Raw genomic sequence first — 21,157 nt, 5'->3', positions numbered from 1 at the left:
GAGAAAAGGAGATCAGCACACAGTTTACAGACCAGAAATCTGCTTGGCAAAGGAGTTGCTGAAGACCGTGGCATAGAAGCTGCAGAGAAAGTACCTCTATGATTGATTTCCATTCAAGTCAGACTGACTGCAGTGTGGTCATTTTTCTAACCCATAACTGCTCACGCTGCAGCAGTCTGCTATCTGCAGGGTGTCTGAATTATAGCAGTCTATGTCCGCGTTCCCTCTTACACAAATTACTTACACTGGTTTCTTTTTCCATGCAAATTCATCAGTTTTACAGCCCCTTGTAGCCACAGTCAGGAAACTCTGGCCGAGAGCACAAATTGATAAAATGAGTTAATTTTACAATACTTTTTTTTTTTTCTTTCTAAAAGCCCTCTCTCATAGGCAGTGTTCAGGAAGCATATTATGGTAAAAGGAAGATAACAAAGGAGTTGAATTTTTTTGCTATAAATTACTTTCCAAGTTAATTCCCTTTAACGATGATTCCAGATTTGCTTGAGTTTTCATAGCATTGTGCGTTTACAACTGTGCCTTTGATAGAAAGAAGAACAAGTATTTTCCCATGTTCACTCCTTTTGTGCCAGTGACATGGACTTTCTTACAAGATCTTTGCCACTAGAATGCAAAACAACGCTAAATTGTGCTGGGCCCAAAGAACTGTGTGCTGTTGTTGGACTCTCCCCCTCCAGCCCACCCCACCCCAGCCTTACAAGTTCCCAAAGTCTTAGTGAGTGCATTAGATGATGGAATCAAGAGAGAAATATACTTCTCTTTTTCTTTCGGTAGTAATTTTATAAGTTGGAAATTGAGTACAAAATCCTGCTAGTCTTTTTTGGGGAGATGCCTATTGGCCATTATTCCACCTACTTCCGTTGCCCTGCAGATGTGAGGATGGGCCAGCAATGACTATTAATCACTAAACCAAGTCCCACATGGGCAAGTGTTCTTACAGTTCTTGTCACTGATGGTTCTCAAGCATCTGGAGCAGCACCAGCCACATTCAAGCTGCTCCATACATATTTGGTGAATCCCACTGAAAGCAGCCTCAGGGAAGATATGCCATTAGCCATAGGCTGGGCACACCTGTCATTTAGTTACTGCCCCCCATTGATTCCCATTGAGCAAGTCGTAAGCTCGGTGCACTGTCATCTCCCAGGCAGAGTAGCTTGAAATTTTGGATAGAATTTTTTTCCCCCCCATCATCTTCTCTTTCCAACAGTGCAAGCCTGGGCAGATTGTCTCTGGTGGATGGCAGAAGTTCAATAACCACAACCTTATCCAACTACTAATGTGTACAGAAGAGCAGGTCATTAAGAGGGTTGGCTACTAAAGTAACCCCTTTCTTCCAATAGCCCACATTACTGTAATGATTCCTTAATAGCAAACCATTTATTAAGAAGTGACACAAAGACTACATTCTCTGCATGACAGGAAAGAAGGTGGGGGGAGGGGGATGGATGACTTAGGAATAACATCTTAAGAGACAATTCCCAAAAGTTAACCTTTTGAGACAACCTCCTCAGTGGAACAAAATCCATACATACTTGAAGCTGAAGTAATCGCACTCCTGCTTAAGAGAGTTGAGGAGCCAGTTCTCGCTACTTGTGTATGTTTACAGATGTCTGAGTGTCATTTTGCATCTCTTAAAGCTTGGGAGAGGGGTGCCAATGGAGAGGGTAGTGATTTTCTCTTCTTAACTCAAAGCATGTTTATTGATCACCACCTGTTTCAGAACATAAAAGAGGCTGTGGGATGCATAGGATTAAAGGCCGTCTGGCATAACCCACTGACTTCACCACCTAGGAAAGTTACTAAACCTCCTTGTGCCTCAGTCCTTCCTGGTGGTGTTGTGAGGATTAAGTAGGATGAGGTGCTAAAAGCTCTTAGCTCAGTGTCTGCCAGCAAATGATGCCTGTACATGGTAGTCCTTGTTTTGTAATAGTGATGCCCATAGCAGTGGTGGGGTGGGGTGCTGGCGGTGGTGACAGTGAAGTTTCATTTTTATCATAATTATTATTGGAATTATGAGGTCCAAAGAGTTTAAATGACTCAACCAAGTTCCATAGGTGGTTATTGGCAGGGCTGAACTCTAAACAATCTCTCATGCCTGACCAGCACTTTTTCTCTGCCCTAGGCTGTCTGTCTTCACAGAGCTCAGATTGCACGATCTAGCTGGGTAGAAAATCTTAGGTATGAGAAAAGAACCTAAGAACGACAAAGTCTATGGTCACGTACAAAGGGAGCAAAATCAGGTTTCACAGTATACAGGACAGAGAGGAAGTATTGTGGTTGGTCCAATCTTTCCTTGAAATCCCCTTGTTTGATTGGCAGTGGCTACGTAATCTCTGTAATACACCAGCAGGCAGTTAGTTAGTCCTCAGCGTTAGAAGCTCACCATGACGTCCTGGGCACGTTGTTTAACCCTTAACAACTTTGATTTCCCTGGAAACACTTTAACAAGTCATTTAATCCTTGACAATTTTTCTTTCGCTAATTTGCAAAATGTAATACCATTATTAACAAAGAAGCACATTTTGTTATATACACCTTTTTGATAGTTTCTATTTGTTTGAATAACACAAGCATCTGCTTATGTATGCCTTTTCATAGTGTATAATTAGAAACATGCCTTTGTTTATTGTCTTTTGTCTTTTTAGGGCCACACCCGAGGCACGTGGAGGTTCCCAGGCCAGGGGTGAATCGGAGCTGTAGCCGCTGGCCTGTGCCACAGCCACAGCCACATGGGATCTGAGGCTTGTCTGCGACCTACACCACAGGTCACGGCAACGCCGGATCTGGAACCCACTGAGCAAGGCCAGGGATCGAACCTGCATCCTCATGAATGCTAGTCATATTTGAGAAACATGTCTTTTATACCTGTTTACCACCCTGAAAGAGGGGACAGATACCAACTGTAAAAATTCTGTTTCCTTCCATGACAGTGTAGTTTAGGCCTCCATTCCCTCTCGCCAGGACCCCTGACTCAACCTACCAACTGATTTCCCCACCTCCAGAGTCAGTCTCCTTAGCTGCCTTCCGCAGTCTCTTGTTGTGTTAATGTTCTTCAGATTCAACAAGCATCACCCCCCTTCTCAGAAGCTGTCACGGATCCCACAGATCAGTCACTCACCTCCTACCTCCAAACTTATGTACATCCTCTCTTTTGCTTAGAAACCTTTTCCCGTCTCCATCTGGGCCTCTTTAAATCCTAACCATCTTTGAAGGCTCAGCTTAAGCACCAGCTCTTCCCGAAGTCAATGCTTTTTCTGATCCCACAAGCCAATGGGATCTATTACTACTTTGAACTTTCCTAACACATTCTTTGCAAGCCTCCTATGAGATTTAGCCGATTCTGGGTTGTATTAGGTATTCAGGTATTATTTTATTATTCCGCTAGGTTGTAAACCTTGTGGGGACAGAGATACCATATACCCTTTTATCGCCTTAAGTTTAAGGCCAATATTGTACATGAAAGTCAAGGTGGTAATGGCAGGAAAAGCACAAGTTTCTAGGTCAGACATCCTTGAATTTTAACTCTGGCGCTCTCTCTCTTTCTTGCCTTTCTGTGATCCAGGACAAGTGATTGAACCTCATTCCAGGGCTTAGTTCTCCTCATCTAGAAAATGTATATTCCTAAAAGATTATTCTGGGGATTAACTTAGAGATAATAAATAAAGTGCCCCTCAAAACATGACCCCATAGGTTCTTAGACAAGCCTGCCAAAAGCCCACCTTTTGAGTTCTTAGTTACCTGTCCAGGCTCTTCCTGTTCTTTAGATCAGAGTCACTCAGAATACCTAACCCAGTACAAGGACACTTTGACCGTGACCCTTATCTTCAGACAGAAGACCTTCTCTTTGGTTGGCACAGTACCACGGAATCAGAACCCACCCCACTTAGGTGACATTCACGCGAAACATATATACAGACAGGACCGGGCGATGTTTCCTTACGAGACTTTTCGGACTTGCATTTGGACTGTGCATGATTAGGATTATTTAACCCAGGTGTGAAATCCATTCCCCTTTCAAAAACGTAGTGAGGCTTTAAAATGCCAGACACACATAATCAGTTTGCCAAGCCCTCATGTTAGTCATCAGAAATCCAACAGACGCTTGGGGAAGCATCACAGGCTGCCAGGCCACCCGATGCTACTTGCTAGGTTACAGCGACAGTGTACTAAGCGGTTCACAGGAAGCAGATACACGGGCAAGGTAAGGGACATCTCTCTGGGCTCCACGATTTTTTTATTCTCCCTGAGAGGTGGACACACCACAGGCACACATGTATTTTTCTTCCCTTGACATTTTAAAAATATAATCAAGGTTAAAGATATTCTTCAGAGGAGAACCTGTTAGATAAAGTAATGTAAATGAAGAGCCGCTGGATGTTCACCGAGAGGCAGAGGACCTCAGACTACCCCTGTCTCCTCTTGGTCCAGCAAGTCTGTCTCATTCACAGCTTGCTTTGTCTTTCCTTCCAAGAGGAAAGGAGGGAGTGAGGTGACTCAGTTTCCATGGTGCTCCATCTGGGCGAAGCCTCAACCCCATCTAAATCCAGACCCTTGACACCAGTTAGCCTTATCTTCTTTGATACATACGTATAAACTTTATTGGAGTATAGTTAATGTGCAAAGTTGGGTTAGTTTCAGGTGTACAGCAAAGTAAATTGGCTACACATATACATATATCCACTTCTTTTCAGATTCTCTTCTCATATAGGTCATTACACAGTACTGAGTGGATTTACCTGTCCCATACAGTAGGTCTCAGTTACCTATCTATATATATAGTAGCGTGTATATGTCATTCCCACCCCCTAAATTATCTCCCCCCTGCCCACGTTTCCCATTTGATAACCATGAATTTGGTTTCAGAAATCTTTGAGTCTGTTCTTTTTTGTAAGTTCTTTTGTGTCATTTTAAAAAATGAGATTCTACATATTAGTGACCTCATATGATTAAACTTAAAAGCTTTTGCAGAAGTTCCCATCTTGGCTCAGCAGAGACGAATCTGACTGGCATCCATGAGGACGAAGGTTCGATCCTTGGCCTTGCTCTGTGGGTTAAGAATCCGGCGTTGCCATGAGCTGTGGTGTAGTTTGAAGATGTGGCTAGGATCCCGAGTTGCAGTGGCTGTGGTGTAGGCCAGCAGCTACAGCTCCAATTCAACCCCTACCCTGGGAACATCCATGTGCTGAGGGCATGGCCCTAAAAAAGAAAAAAGAAAAAAAAAAAAAAAAGCTTTTGCAGGGCAAAGGAAACCATAAACAAAACTAAAAGACAACCAGACCCCTAGCCTGGGAACTGCCATATGCCACAGGTGCAGCCTTAAAGAGATCAAAAAAAAAAAAAAGATAACCAGACAACTCAGAATGGGAGAAAATCTTTGCAGATGAAGTGACCAACAAGGGATTAATCCCCCAAATGCACAACCATCTCATACAGCTTTATACCAAAAAAACAAACAACACAAAACCAGTCAGAAGATCTAAATGGACATTTCTCCAAAGAAGCAGACCTATGACCAAAAAGCACATGAAAAGATGTTCAACATCGCTAATTATTAGAGAAATGTTTATCTTTTTCTTTAGTTAACAAGAGGTATGAATCCCTAAGATCCATGAAGGCACAAACATTAAGCCCCTATTATATGTCAGATTGCTAAGACAGGTAATGCGGGATCCAGGCTCATATTGAAGTAATCCCCTCCCCACCCCATGGCCTGTTTCATGCACAAAGTATTATGAAATCAAAGGGGAAATTATACAAATAAATGTAATTAAAAAAGCAAATTAGAGAATGACTAGCAAAATGATGAATTAGAACTCTGTTTATACTTAATGTCAAGCCTATTTGTTTTTGAAGTAAAGGCCTCCTGCCATTAGAGCTTGTCATTGAGAGATTTGTTTGAATTTCAGAAATTATATGTGAATTTCAGAGTTTTCTACTTCTTTACAGCGACTGTTTTTATATAATGATAGTTTTGATTAAGGTTTGTCAATTGCTCTTAATCAAACCACTAATTGTTTATTTTAGAAATTGCTGTGTTCCCTCATACTTTTTTTTTTGCACTTTTTAGGGCCACACCCGTGGCATATGGAGGTTCCCAGACTAGGGGCTGAATCAGAGCTACAGCTGCCGGCCTACACCACAGCCACAGCAACACCAGATCCGAGCTGTGTCTGCAACCTACACCACAGCTCACGGCGACGCCAGATCCTTAACCAAGTGAAGGAGGCCAGGATCGAACCTGCAACTTCATGGTTTCTAATCGGATTTGTTTCTGCCGTGCCACAACGGGAACCCTCCTCTTACTTTTTGATTGCATAGTTCTGTTATGGCTTCACAGTTCACCCAGTTTCCCAGGCAGTCATCCTGGGAATTATCCCATACTCCTCCTTTCCCGTTGTTACCACACTCAAGAAGTCAATACATTTTCTCAATTTTAACTCCTAAACAGCTGTCACCAGGCTCCTCCTTTCCATCCCTTGAATTTAGAACAGATCCCCATCTTCTCTTATTTAAAGATTCCAGGGGCTTCCATGGTTTTACGGATTAAATTCTTCAGCTGCCACCCCTCTCCACCCCTTTCCTACCCTCATGACAGGTGATGTGTCTAGCTTATAAATGCAAATTTGATGATGGCATGCTTACACTTTGTTGGTTCTCCTTTGACTAATAATCAGTTCCTTTTGACCAGCACTTACTGACTACCTCCTGGTGCCAGGATTAGATGCTGGCAGTATAACCCCGACAGTCTCCAGTTATAGTGGAGTGTGATAAGTGCTTTAATAGCTTATAAACTGGGGAATCCACTGAACTCAAATTCATGTTTCTTAAAAAAAAAAAAAAAAACTACCATGGAGTTCCCACCATGGCTCAGTGGTTAACGGATCTGACTAGCATCCATGAGGACACGGGTTCGATCCCTGGCCTCCTTCAGTGGGTTAAGGATCCAGTGTTGCTGTGAGCTGTGGTGTAGGCCGGAAGCTGTAGCTCTGATTCAGCCCCTAGCCTGGGAACCTCCATATGCTGTGGATACAGCCCTAGAAAGCAAAATAAATAAATAAATAAAATAAATAAGTAAATAAATAAAATCTACCAGACCCCTTGTGACCTGACCTTAAATTTCCCCCTAGGAACCTCCATATGCACCATATCCATAGGTGCAGCCCTAGAAAGCAAAATAAATAAATAAATAAATAAAATCTACCAGACCCCTTGTGACCTGACCTTAAATCTTCCCCCTAGGAACCTCCATATGCACCATATCCATAGGTGCAGCCCTAGAAAGCAAAATAAATAAATAAATAAATAAATAAATAAAATCTACCAGACTCCTTGTGACCTGACCTTAAATCTCCCCTCTCCATGTATTGTATACCACATCATACCAAGTTAGCAGAAATCCAGTACTCACTTTATGTTCTCTTACCTTTATTAATGCTGTTTCCTCTACTTAAATGCCTCCATCCCTCAGTTGGGTAGATGCTCTCGTCTTTTTAACATTTTTCCCAGGCATCATATTTGCTGAAGTCCTTTTACTCCATTGAACCTCTTATTCCTCGGCTGGGTTAGATACCCACTTCTGTGTGACCATATCAATTTAGGACTAACTCTAGCAAAGGACTTAGCAGGCTGTATTGAAATTAACCTGTCAGCCTCACCCTGCAGAGCTGTTTCAGGGTGTGGACCCTGTCATTCATTAAAGTGCCTTCCTTAGCCAGCACGGTTCTCGGCACTAGCAGACTCTCAGTAATTATTTGTTGAAAGAATCAAAGTCCCGGGTTCGTGATTTTCCTAACCGTCCTTTCTTCTTATGGATAGGAGTCTCTGTTTAGTTTATTTATATAACCACTTATATGGGCTTAAAACTCTCAAACTAACACCGTAATACAGACGTATATGCATCTCCTGCTCCACTTTGCATAATCTTTCAAAAGAACAGTTATTTGCACTTACATAGTTGCACCACTAATTTTACACAGAGGTGTTTCCTAAGATCAATAGATGTTATTTAACGATTCAGAAATATTTATTAAGCTACTCCAGTAAACAAGATATCTTAGAGGCTCCAGGGCATAAAAAAATACAGCGAATCACATAAGGGTCAGCTCTGAAAATCACGTGCAGTGAAAGTTATTTTTAACCATCTCTTGAATCAGAGGTTGGCAAATTCTTCCATATAAATATTTTCTGCTTTGTGAACCATATGGTCTCTGTTACAGCTGTCTCTGGCGTTGTCGTGTGGAAGTGGAGACAGTGTGTAAATGAAGGGGTGTGGCTATTGCAGTGAAACTTTATCTACGCAAATCAGGGCTCGAGAACCATAGTGTAAGGACCCTGCCTGAAACTATATGCAGGGTACAGAGGTGATTCAGAGCAAGGAGAAATCACACGTTTCTCGCCTGGGACTGGATGGCTTAGAAAGATGAATTCGCTGTTCAGAACTAATTCCAAAATACAAACAAGTGGAAGCTATCAGGATCAAAGTTAGTAAAGCCCAAGGCATGTTTTGGCTGGTCATTCAAGAAAAGTTTCAGACCAACACCTGGAGGTATTTTTTGTTAAAAGCATCCAGGAATGTTGCAACCTTAGTGACAATTTACCATTACAAAAGGAGAAAAGATGAAAGAGGATTAAAAAAAGATATGTTCTTCTGGTGTAGACGATTTTTATTGTCAATATTCTTTTAAGGTCAGAGGTCATTACTGATTATTTTGGATAAGCTTACCATAGAAATTCAGAAATTAAATGTGTTAAATGCAACACTGAAGTATGCTCTCCTCAATCTTCTGTTGACAGAATTTACCTGATATTTCTTTCTCTCTTTCTTTTTAATTCTAGCACCAATAGCTGCAGGAACTGGCCCCAATTTTTCTCTCTCAGATTTAGAAAGTTCTTCATACTACAGCATGAGTCCGGGAGCAATGAGGAGGTCTTTACCCAGCACATCCTCTACCAGGTAATTTGAATGACGGCTCTTAAAGAGGTCATACTTCACAATTACACACCTTGATTTTAACTCTGGCCCTGCTAGACACTTAGCAGTGTGCCTATAGTAGTAGAAGATGCTAGAAATGGGTTTAGCCCCAATAAATGTTTCAGTCTCACTGGGGAAAGAAAGCAACTGTACATGCAGCATGCATATGTATATACAGATGTACACCAGTCAGTAAAAAAAAAACGTGTGTGGCATAGGCTGAAAATAGTTTTAAAAAAAAGCTTTATCCAAAAAGCTTTTGGACTTGTGCTCAGCTCTAAGCTGTAAGTGTTGGTTGGGGCAGGTGAGATGGAGAGTCGGGGAACTGGGTTCTGGGTGGGATGACGACATGAGCAAAGGTGTGGGGGAAGGATGAGTGATGAACATGGCATGTCCTCAGGACATTCAGGACATGGTTGGACGAAGGGAAAGGGTGTGTGCTTTGACTTGTTGGGCTGAAAGTTGACACTGGTGGCATCAGCTCTAGTTCCCAAGCCCACAGCTGACATTGCCACTCAGTCCCAGCTCTTTTCCTGCTGGTCCCTGAGAGGTCTCAAAATCTTGGCTAGTGAAGTTGCCCTGAGAGATGAAACCTCCTTTGGTGTCCTGGTGGGAGGATGTAAAGGTGAAAGCAGTCCAGCTGCAATATGGGGCCAGATCATAAACACTGTTACATGGGGAGACCTCTGAAAGAGCAAATCTAAAAGAATACAACCAGATAACGATTCCAGGGTTCTTGATCCCCTTGAGGTCTCAAAGCCAGAATCAAAATGAAGCGTTTTGTGAGATCCTGTTGTCTCTAGATAACCTGTGCAAGAGGGAAAGGGATTAGGCATCAAACCCAGAGTATTCTTTTTCAAATTGGCTTTAGCACTGGACTGTGACAACAAAGAAAAAATGGTGCAGAACAATCTTTTATGTTTGTGTACTTTGCAGAAAAGCGTTTGACAAAGTTATATTCCTCCTAAAGCAAGTTTTAAATCCTGAAACCAGGGTTTCAGGATTTAAAACAATGGCCAGGGAAATTTTCCTTGGTGGAGGCTCATTCTTACTTTGACTTTATATATTTTAACCATTATTACTTGAAAAACAAACAAACAAACAAATCAGGTTAGTCATTACCAGTACTTCGAAGACAGTTAAAGAAAAGTATTCCCTAAATATAACCACCAAATCCTTCCATCATCATTCATGTTGTTTAAAAGTTCCCCTCAGTTCACTGCAGCATCAGCTTCTCAGGAAAAAAGTCTCCAATCCAAAAAAACTCCACATTTACAATAAAAGAACAATATTGTGAACACATTCGAGTGTTAATACATTTTTGAGGATTTTGAATGTTTGCTGATGGAAGAGACATTGTGTGCAACTGCACTGGGTCAACATGCAAAAGCTTTGCAAATACTTACAGTCAGTGATTAATTTAAAAGTTGATGGGCTGTTTGTTTTTCATACGTGTGCTGCGCATGTACCATGGACATCCCAAACACCCTTTCTAAGACGTTCCCAGCTGTTTTGTTGCCTTTTGTTGTGACTCTCGATGTGGAAACCTGGTTATAAATGTCATTTAAAAGGATGGTGTCATTTAAAAGGCCAGAGTCTACAAATAACTAACCCTGATAAGGAGCTAAGTATAAACAGCATGAGTAGTTAATACGTCGGTAATATGTTTGTTTTGCTCTCATTAGGCTCTCCTAAGGTGATTCTTTTAAAATTATTCTTTAGATATATAGACTCAGCAGAATTATCTGTATATGGTTTAGAAAATGTGCCCAGAAGAATACCCCAGATTTACATATAGAAAAGTTCATCCACCAATCAATATTTGTTCATGCTGTGCCAATATTAATTGTGGCAGCCACTGTATTAGGTGCTTTTACATACCTGATATGAGTTAATTGGTACAGTAATTATACAATATAGACAGGGTTGCCATTAAACAGTGGGTCAGCCCGGAGCTCAGAGAAGTTAGGTAATTTGCCCAAGGTCACAGATCGAGTAAATGGCAGCATCTACAATCAAACCCAGGCCTTTTGGAACTTTAAAACCATGCTATTTTGACACTAAATCCCCTTAGGGATGGGGCTTACTCCTTCAATAAGGAACAATAGAATACGAAGCCCCCCAGAAAGGAATAGCTAGCATCTGACAAGTAAACGGAGTGTTTGGTTTTTTTTTGTTTTGTTTTTTGTTTTTTTTTTTAGTTCAGAGTACTAGGAACTGTCAGGAAAGAGGCATTTTGCAGTTCTGTGGTAAAACTTCTAGGCTTTGCACATAGCAGGAATTAAGCAAATATTTGGAATGAAGGTAATAGTCTTACCTTAATTTCTACATAGAATGACCGAGAACCAAAGAACAAATCCCACACACACTAGAGGAGATGGTGTGTCACTACTTAGAGTATTTCTCCTCCCTCTTATGTACAGATCTTACTGGAACTTTCCTAGGTTCCTCAAACGATTCTGGGAGAATAGAATCAGTGTGTTAGAAAGTCAAGAGCGAAAAACCAAAATTAATGACGGATTCATTTCTCAGTTCAAAAAAAATAAAGAAGACTGATAGGCATTAACTGTAGGTTCTGTCCCTTCATAGTAAACAGCTCCAAAATCATAGAAGGGGTAGTGTAAAAATTGAGATAAAACATATTTTCTTAACCCAAAGAACTTCATCAAGATAAACCAACTGTCAAGTGTATGAGGTTGGTAAACTTTGTCTTGGAAGCCCTCCACCCACCCCTCCTGGCACTTCTGACTTTCTTCACTCCTGGGTCTTGTTCTCTCCTCCAGCCTGCATCTCCACTCTCCAAACATTTATCCTGCATCAACCCCCGACAATCCTTGCTTTCAAACTTAAGTGGTCAGCTAGTGTCTACAGACTCTTTCACCTTTAGAATTTAATAACTACATAGGTATTTGCATTTTATTAGAGGACACCAAAGAAATCAAAAGCTTTAGCAACTCCGAAAATTATTGAGAGAATGATGGGCAATGAAGGTGGCCTTTGGGGTGAGATCTCTGAATCAGGACACTTGGATGAATCCTTGTTACAAGTACCCATATAACTGTTTTTAAGTCTATAGCCCAATTCAGCACTTTTTGAGCATCTGCTATTAGTCAGACACTCTGATTGTCACTGGAAATTAAAGGACAACAACAGGAGTTCCCACAGCCACTGCTGTGGCTCAGCAGTAATAAACCCCACTAGTAATCCATGAGGACGAAGATTCGATCCTTGGCCTCACTCAGTAGGTCAAGCATCTGGCGTTGCCATGAGCTGTGGTGTAGGCCACAGCTGTGACTTAGATCTGGCATGGCTGTGGTTGTGGCTGTGGCTGTGGCCAGCAGCTGTAACTCCGATTTGACCCCTAGCCTGGAAACTTCCATATGCTGCACTTGCAGCCCTTAAAACAAACAAACAAACACACACAAAAAACCCCAGCAATAATCTAGTATTTATTTTGTTTCCACTTTTTGTTTCCAACAAATATTTATTTGTTTTCAAAATTATTTCAAGTGGCTTTCAGTTAAAAAACACAACAGGTAATAGTAAATGTACAAAGAGAAGCCAGAAACCATATAGGAAGATAGGCGAGATTTATCAGGTACCTGAGCCCAGAGTTAGGCCTCACGTTCAGCTCTGAGATTCCTGGTTGCCAAGGCAATAAGGGGAAGCGCTAGGTAGTAGAATGTGCATTTTATAATAAAAGAAAACAATAGAAATTGATTTAAAGAGACCATATTGTTTTCTGGTTTATGTATTAAGAGAAATTTTTGTGTATATCCTTTTATAAAGGACTTCTGTTAGATGCAGTTTTACATAAAATACAGAAAAGTTCTTTGGCTCTTTTTCATCAAACGTCAAGGAAAGCCAAGCAAAGAACACTAAATAAACTATTAAAGGTTCTTTCCTTTGGGTACTAAGCTAGCATGCTACAGACATGTTGCTTTTCCGTGTCTGGCTTTAATGAGGATAGAACTTAAACGCTAAGAATACTGGAAGGCCGGCTTTAGTAGCCAGAATTTCAGGCCTTGAAATGGGCGCTCTGCATTTTTCACTTGGATTACCACAACAGCCTTTTACTTCTCTCCCTTCCTCTAGTTTCCATCCCTTCTTTTCCCTTTGCTTTTCAAAAGCCATCATCTGTGCAGCTACCAGAGTGACCTTTCCAAAAGATGACTCTGACGTCACTCCCCGTTTAGACTTTTGCAGGGAATCTCCGTTGCTTGTAGGAGAAAGTGCAGACACACAGAATCTTGTATAGCCCTCACCCCATTCTTTCACTGTGCCCCACTGCCACTTCAGCCACAGCAAACACCTGGCAGTTCTCTGCATGTGTCACACTCTGGTCAAGGTGCTGTTTCTGCCTGATAGGCACCTCTCTCCCGGAGTGATGTTCGAAATAGTCCATAACCTGTGTGACACGAGCATACCAGTTGGGACAGATCCTGCCCTGCCACCAGGCCAAGTCCCGGCATGCCCTTGATGTGCCGGACCTTAACCCTTCAGCTTTGGCATCATGAGGCTGTCCTAGGGCAGAGATGGAGTGGTCAAGTTGGGGGAAACTTATGGGACTTGGGACCATGGCATTTTGCCAGTTGGTAAAGACATAATTCAATATTTTAAAAGCCCGAAGGGCTGCCTGAGTGGTGCATCAGCTGAATAACAGGCTTTCTCTGCCCCACCCTTCTTTCTGCCCCATCTCCTGCCACTCTCTCTCAACAGACAGCACAACCTCCTCTGGGAGGTTCACACCTTCCCGGCCTGTTATTGCTTCTGTCCTCCAGCGAGGAAGCCCCTCAAACCTCTGCACGGTTCATCATACCTCTGTTTCTCTTCTGCACAGCTGGGTTTACCTCTCTGTCCTCCTCCACGAGATTGTAAACCCCATGGAGGCAAGGGTTTTGTGTGCCTCATTTCAGTATTCCAGCATTTAGCACAGCACCTGGCATGTAGGAGGTGACAGTAAGTGTCTGATGAATGAACACATATTAAAAATTCTGCACCCTGACACACGAGGAAGAGATCTCCCCAAAGCACTCGCACCAGGTATGAAATCTACCCATTCTGGTGTGTTAGTGACATCATCAGTTAACACAGGACAACAGGTAGCATTTCACTCCATTTTAACTCCTGTAGCCTCCGATTGGAAGAAAAAAAAAATTCAGCCCTTTCGCTGGAAGAGATGGAATACACGCTGGAAATTTCCCGACCATTTCTCCAACACAAATAAATCCCCTATCCTGATGGCCTAGAACTTCATGTGGGTAATTTCTTGGTAGAGGAAGGGCATAGAAGTCACTGGGTCTCAGGAGTTCCCGTCGTGGCTCAGTGGTTAACAAATCTGACTAGGAGCCATGAGGTTGCGGGTTCGATCCCTGGCCTTGCTCAGTGGCTTAAGGATCCAGTGTTGCCGTGAGCTGTGGTGTGGGCAGATGAGGCTTGGATCCCGCGTGGCTGTGGCGTAGGCCAGCGGCTACAGCTCTGGTGAGACCCCCTAGCCTGGGAACCTCCATATACCAAGGGAGCAGAGAAAAGACAAAAAAAAAAAAAGAAGTCACTCTTTTTTTCCATGTCCCTTGCTCTCACAAGGAGGTGTACCCCCTTCCTTCTCTTTGTGTCTCGTTTGTTCGCTGTTTTAGCTCTCATACCTAGATCTGTACCTGGACTCTTGTCACTGCACAAGAAATATTTTTTAAATGAACAGATCTGAGTGGAAGATAAGAAAAACAGCAAAAAGCCAAAAGACAATCCGGGCTTCTCTTCAAGGGTCACGCACCCTGAGTTTTCTCCTTTCTGTGGTGCCAGAAGGGACTGAATTGAGGTCTAGGGACATGACTCCGTGCCAGGCACCGCTGGAGGAGACACAGATGTGGGCTTACTAGCGCCTCTTCCAGGTGGAGGCAGGAGCAGGAGCCAGCCTCCAGCTCTTCAAAGGAAAAAGGAATGGGATGTGGCGGCGGCAGCAGCAGCTTGAGTGACAGTAAAAATCAAACCCCAGACACTTGGAGCAACACAGACCTGAGACTTTGCTCAACACACCCAGGGGCTCCCTGCACTGCACAGGAGCCCAAGGGGAGCGTCGTCCACAGACGACACTGAGTTACCCAGTTGCTTCCTGCCTTGGCTCTCTTTCGACCAGAGATGCCGAGTCCAGGAGAAAGGAGGTTGGGATGGCTCTTAAACATGTGCTCGTTTGTTATTTCAGCTCCACAAAGCGCCTCAAGTCTGTGGAGGATGAAATGGACAGTCCTGGTGAAGAGCCATTTTACACGGGCCAGGGCCGCTCCCCGGGGAGCGGAAGTCAGTCCAGCGGGTGGCACGAAGTGGAGCCAGGTAAGCAGGGCGGGCGCGTGCGGGGGGGCCCTCGCGGGGCGGGCCGGGCGTCAGGGGAAGGAGCAGCTCGGAGGAGTGGACGTCTTGACATTTTCCACACGAACACGTGTTCGTGTCTGACAGCTGCTTCTGCGAAAGGGTGACAGCGCGAGGCTGCCGTTCAGCCGAAACGAAAGCCTGCAAAGGGTGTGTGGGATTTTCTGCTTTTACATCTTTTCACCTACACTGCAGTCCAGTGTCCCATCTGCCTTTCCTTTCGTCCGATACTCATTGCCCTGGAGCTTGATCTTTTAATGATCCAAATAAAAACCTATCAACTTTTTCAACTGCATTGACAATGTTAGAAAGGAACAGTGGGTTCCCTGTGCAATAGCTTATCCTTGGATCTTTATAAAATGAGACTTTTCAATATGTTTTCCTGCTACTGGATTTCATCATGGTTCTTTTGAAAGCATTCTATAGAAAAGGAACAGCTGTCTTGATGTCCATCCTTAGTGAACTAGACAGATGAGGTTAGCTAGTCTAACCTCCTAGGGTAGTCTTGTCTTGACTAATGTGACTAATTCTTTTATTTTTTATTTATTTATTATTTTTGTCTTTTTAGGGCCGTACCCACAGCATATGTGGGTTCCCAGGCTAGGGGTCGAATCGGAGCTGCAGCCACCAGCCTATGCCACGGCCACAGCAACGCCAGATCCGGCCCGTGTCTTTGACTTACATCACAGCTCACAGCAACACCGGATCCTTAACCCACTGAGTGAGGCCAGGGATGGAACTTGCATCCTCATGGATGCTCGTCAGATTTGTTTCCCCTGAGCTATGACGGGAACTCCTAATATGACTAATTCTGATGGCACTGGCTTTTTGAAACTTTTCTCAATGTCGGACCTCCACACGGGGAAGGGGGAATTGTCTCTAGCGCCTTCCGAAACATGCAGAGTCAGATGACATAGGGAATACCGTGAGCTTTGGAGAAAACAGGAGGAGTGTAATTCTGGCTCCAGCTCCTCCTGCTGGCTGTGTGATTACGGGCAAGTTACCTAACCTCTCTGAGACTAAGTGTCCCCTTTTTTATAACCTGTCAATAATCATATCTATTTCAGTGCCCTTGAGGATCCAATGAGGTAATATTCATGACCTAGCTTAGAATTATACCTGGCACAGTCAGTTTGAAACAAAGGGTTTCTGACCATTCTCCCCAGCCCATGCCTCAGCGTGATTCCCTGCACGGACAAAGTAGCACCAAGAAAGTCCATCTCATCTTAATTCCTTTCCCTCCTCCCGAACATGTCGAAGGCAAATCCTCAGAGAGTGCGACTATACAGGAAATCGTACATTGGAGATTTGGGGGGTGATGGGGCTGTTCTCTATCCTGATGGTCGTCGTGGCGGGAGGAAGCCATACACGTTTTAACACTCATAGAAACGCATGCTTTCCACTCCTGAACCCCCAGGCAGTTTTACTGTATGATAATTCAAAACAAAACAAAACCTCGGGCCCCACGGTCTGAGTCCTTCCTCTTGCTCCCTTTACTAAAATTCAGAAGTTTCACTTTGCCTTGCTTCTGTCTAATCTTCTCAGCCAGCTCATTTATTCATTCACTCACGCTTTCCTTGGGAACTTTCTCCGGATGAGGCTTCGTTCTGGGAATTCAAGGATGAGTGGGAAGGCTGGGGCCCCTGCTTTCAAAGAATTCAGTCGGGGGTGGGGAGCAGATACTTATGATCATCCCGTGGTGACAGGGGCAGCACAAGGATGGGGATTTAGCCTCTGGTGCTACTGTCTTCTAAATATTGCCAGCACAGTACTCGCGGTGCGGCAGGTCTTCTGCAAAGGCCAGATAGGAGCTTCATTCTGCACTCACGTTCCTGCCATTCAAGCAAAGTGACCTTGGTGGAGACGAACGTGCTGACCCCTGGCACCTCCACCTGCATCATCAGCACCACCCCAGGACAGTGCCGATGGGACGCTCAGGTCCTCTGAAAAAATGGAAAGATTTAAAACCTCTTTGAATCCTTTTCAAAAAGCCAATTAGAGTCCTGGTCAGCTTATCTGCTTCTGCGACAACCAGAATCAAAATATCTACATTAGAGGTTCAGGACATGGTGCCTGAGGGTCAGATTGATGAAGTTTTACTCAGACCGAGGTTGCTTTATTGTGTCGATGTACAGCAAACTCCACCACGAGACTATTCTCTGGGCCCTTCCTTCCTTCCTCCTTCCTTCTTTCTGTCCTCTTTTCCTTCCTTCCTTCCCAGCCATGGTACATGTGGAAGTTCCCAGGCCAGGGACTGAATCTGAGCCGCAGCTGTGACCTTTGCCAGATCCTTTAACCCACTGCGCTGGGCCGAGGACCAAACCCATACCTCCGCAGTGACCCAAGCCGCTGCAGCCAAATTCTGAACCCGCTGCACCACAGCAGGAACTCCTTAGGTAGATTTCTTTGGGGCATAGTTTAGCCAAATATGGAGTACTTTGGGTGATTCTTTTATTTAGAGTGATTCTGTTCCTCTCTGCATAGTGTGATCCAAATAGTCATAAATTTTAATATCTGAATACATACATCCTTTGTGGTCATTAAATAAACTTCAGTGGCTAGATCCTTTTTATAAATATATATATATATGGTAATTATACTATGTATTATGCCACACATATATACACATATGTTTATATACTATTTACATAGTTTATTATACTGTACCTGTATTACTATACATATATATGTATAATTGGGGGTTGGTTCTCTAAGAAAAAAATTACATATGCTATATTCTTGGACAGATTCTCCATTCTCTATGCCTATTTCAGTACAGAAAAATGCAGTTTCATGGTATATGTGTGCGGGGTGGGGGAACAGTGGATAAATTTACATTTGGCCATATTCAGCAAAGAAAGTCATAATTGAAACAGGGCCTGAGGGGACATTAAAACTGAACTGAAGGATGTTGTACATGTTCGTGGTGACTTTGGTGTCATTAACTCACACCAGCCCTTTTAAATGGATAATTTATGCTGCCAGATGGTCCGTTTTGGGGATTTTCCATCTAGCCCAATCCCCTTTTTGGCACTGAGGACACCCGTATGTTGTTCCCACACTGATCCGGCCTTGCATAGCTTTTCCCCAGGGGTACAGTTCATTGAGTAGGAGGCTTTGAGTGGTTCCTGCATGTAAATTACCTTCAGGACATGTTGGGAGTTGTGTGTATCTGAAGGTACCAACAGCCTCTTGGTTCCCTACCTTTAGGATAATTCTCTCAAGCAAGTGCTAAAAGGATATGTTGTTTATGCCTCTGATGTTACCCTGGAAGCAAAGCCTGTACTTACTCCTCGCTCTGAGAGCTTTGCATCTGTGTACCTGCCCTCAAATGCTTTTTTCAGGACTCCCCGGCCAAAAGAGGGCCGAAGGTTGCCAGAAGAGACAAATTTCCTGGAGCAACAGGAAGGCTTTGGAAAGTAAAACAAACCAGACATGCAGTAAATTACATGGGCTCTTTCAAATGTCTTTTGTAGTATCCTGTTCCCCATTAGTTTATCTCAGCACTTTTAGTGCACAGCTCTTATTATCTGGGAAGAAGGGCATAGGAGATTAAAGATGATGTTAGTTTTAAAACATCAGACAACCTCAAGCTGACTTTTGCTTCTCTTACAAGGCTGCATTTGTTCCCTCCTCTTAGTTTCGTTTCCTGGTTATCTCCAAACTGGGCTAGATTCGAAGCTTTGAAGCTAATCACGCACGGATGAAATGAGTCCTATGAAATTCTATCAAGCAAAAGTGCACGTACCATCAACTCTTGTTTATCTGTAAAATGAAAAATTGCAGGGAAACTGATAATGCAGATAAATAGGAAGGAAACCAACAGTCAGGCGCCTCCCAGGGTCTGACAGTGCATGGTGCTTTCATATATATGGTGAGGATTATAGTTACAAATTGTTTGAGTACCTCCTGTGTAACAGGGTGTTTTTCTTAATTGCCCTCAGTGTGAGTAGAATGAGTTTGCCTCTGTAGAGTTGAAAACTGAGAATTATAAAAGGTGACATCCCTTGCCCAGAGCTACACAGATAGTAAACCTATGGATCCTGAATCCAAATTTCAACTTCAGTCTGACTTTGGAGTATAAGTTTTGGCTTCCATACCCGATAACCTCTTCTACCATAAACATTTAGGCTTTTATTTTAAGGTCTCATGTCCTAGGTTTTTTACTGGAATTAAGAACATAATAATAATAAAATTAAAAAATTTCTCATCAGAAAGACCTGAAAAATCCTCCGCTATCCCTATCCCAAGCCCTTGTCATGCACCCAGGCCAGGGAAGGAATGTGGCCTTATTAAATATGCATAGGACATAATACATGAGCCAACAGTATTAACTGTTAACAAAGTGAAATATCTATTATTTTTTGCCCATAAAATCAAATAATCCTGAGCATTCGGATCTTTGTTCAAATAATACCTCATCAGAGAGGCTTCCAATGATCTCACATAGCTGCTTTCTCTTCCATCCTGCTATAATTCATAATCCTGCTTTCCTTTCTTCACACCACCAGCTCCTGGTCTCATCTCTTCTCCCTCTAGAATATACACTGAGGCTGAGTCTGTCTTTTCCACTGCTGTACCCCCAGCACCCGTGACAATGTCTGGCACATAATAGGTACTCAATAAATGTTGGTTGAGTGAATGAATGAAGACTAGAAAGCAGAGAGTTTGAGTGCTTTCCATAAATCTAAAAGCAGAATTTGCCATCAGTAATTCTCTCAGAATGGATGTTTACTATATTCTGAGTCTGCAGGCTGTTATTCAGTCAAATCCAATTATTAACACCTAGTAAGCAAAACAATTGCTAAGGCTCAATCTTGGGCCCCATTGACAAGTGGCAATATATCAAATATTACAAGTATCCCTTGCCTTAAAGGATATCTTGTAAGTGAATCAAAACTTTTTTTTTTAAAGGTAATACTTTTTTGTCGTTGGAGATAATACTTTTTTAGAAAAAGGTAATTCATTATCACAGGTTCTATATTAAGAATCCCAATAGTGGAGTTCCCTGGTGACTCAGTGGGTTGAGGATCTGGTGTTGTCACTGCTATGAGGAGGGTTTGGTCCCTGGCTCTGAAACTTATGCATGTTGCAGGTGCAGCTGAACAAACAAATAAACAAACAAACTAAAAAAAGGAAAGAAACCCAATAGTGAAAGCTTTTGTAGAACATTTTATATAACCTTCCTGATATATGTCTGAACATTTCCAGCTTTCCATATGAAATTTTCTCTTATACAAGTGTAAGGAACACCCATATGAGACTCTATGAGATCTGTGTCAGGTGAGGTCTCATCTTGCTACTCAACATGTGGTCTGAGAACCAGCAGCATGGTGTCACTTGGGAGCTTATTAGAAATACAGAATCTCAGGCTTTATAGAATCCCAGACCCACAGAATTTTAACAAGATCTCTGGGTGATGCTTATTCGTGTTGGGAACTGAAAAGCCCTGATCTAGGCTCTTCCCTTAACTGTTCCTTTATATAGACTCTCATCACCTAATCCTTGCTTTGTCTAGAGGCAACCTGAACTTTTTAAAAAAAATTTTTTATTACTCAATGAATTGATTACGTTTATAGTTATACAGTGATCATCACAATCCAATTTCATAGGATTTCCATCCCACAACCCCAGGGCATCCCCCCACCTCACAACCTGTCTCCTTTGGAAACTGTAAGTTTTTCAAAGTCTGCAAGTCAGTATCTGTTCTGCAAAGAAGTTCATTGTGTCTTTTTTTCAGATTCCACATGTAAGTGATAGCATTTGATGTTGGCGTCTCATTGTCTGACTGACTTCACTTAG

General features: G+C 42.8%; 1 protein-coding gene across 29 annotated transcripts in view; it reads left to right on the top strand.

The window, feature by feature from the left end:
• NFIA (nuclear factor I A) overlaps nucleotides 1–21,157 on the top strand; it is a 598,742-nt gene that overhangs the window by 470,641 nt on the left and 106,944 nt on the right. For all 29 annotated transcript variants that reach the window (XR_014808131.1, XR_014808132.1, XM_084964865.1 and 26 more), the window contains 2 exons: nucleotides 8,854–8,971; nucleotides 15,192–15,319. Coding sequence is in view for 27 of the 29 variants with exons in the window: in XM_084964865.1 (XP_084820991.1) it covers nucleotides 8,854–8,971; nucleotides 15,192–15,319 (246 nt within the window). In the remaining 2 variants the exon portion in view is untranslated. The remainder of the gene's footprint in view (nucleotides 1–8,853; nucleotides 8,972–15,191; nucleotides 15,320–21,157) is intronic.

Source organism: Sus scrofa, chromosome 6 (assembly GCF_054392235.1).
Source record: "Sus scrofa isolate SSC_HxYL_T2T_F1_AM1 chromosome 6, Sscrofa_HxYL_maternal_Yorkshire_Landrace_v2.0, whole genome shotgun sequence".
Lineage (NCBI taxonomy): Eukaryota > Metazoa > Chordata > Mammalia > Artiodactyla > Suidae > Sus > Sus scrofa.
Note: the sequence above shows the minus strand (reverse complement) of the source record. Positions and strands in the feature narration are given on the sequence as shown.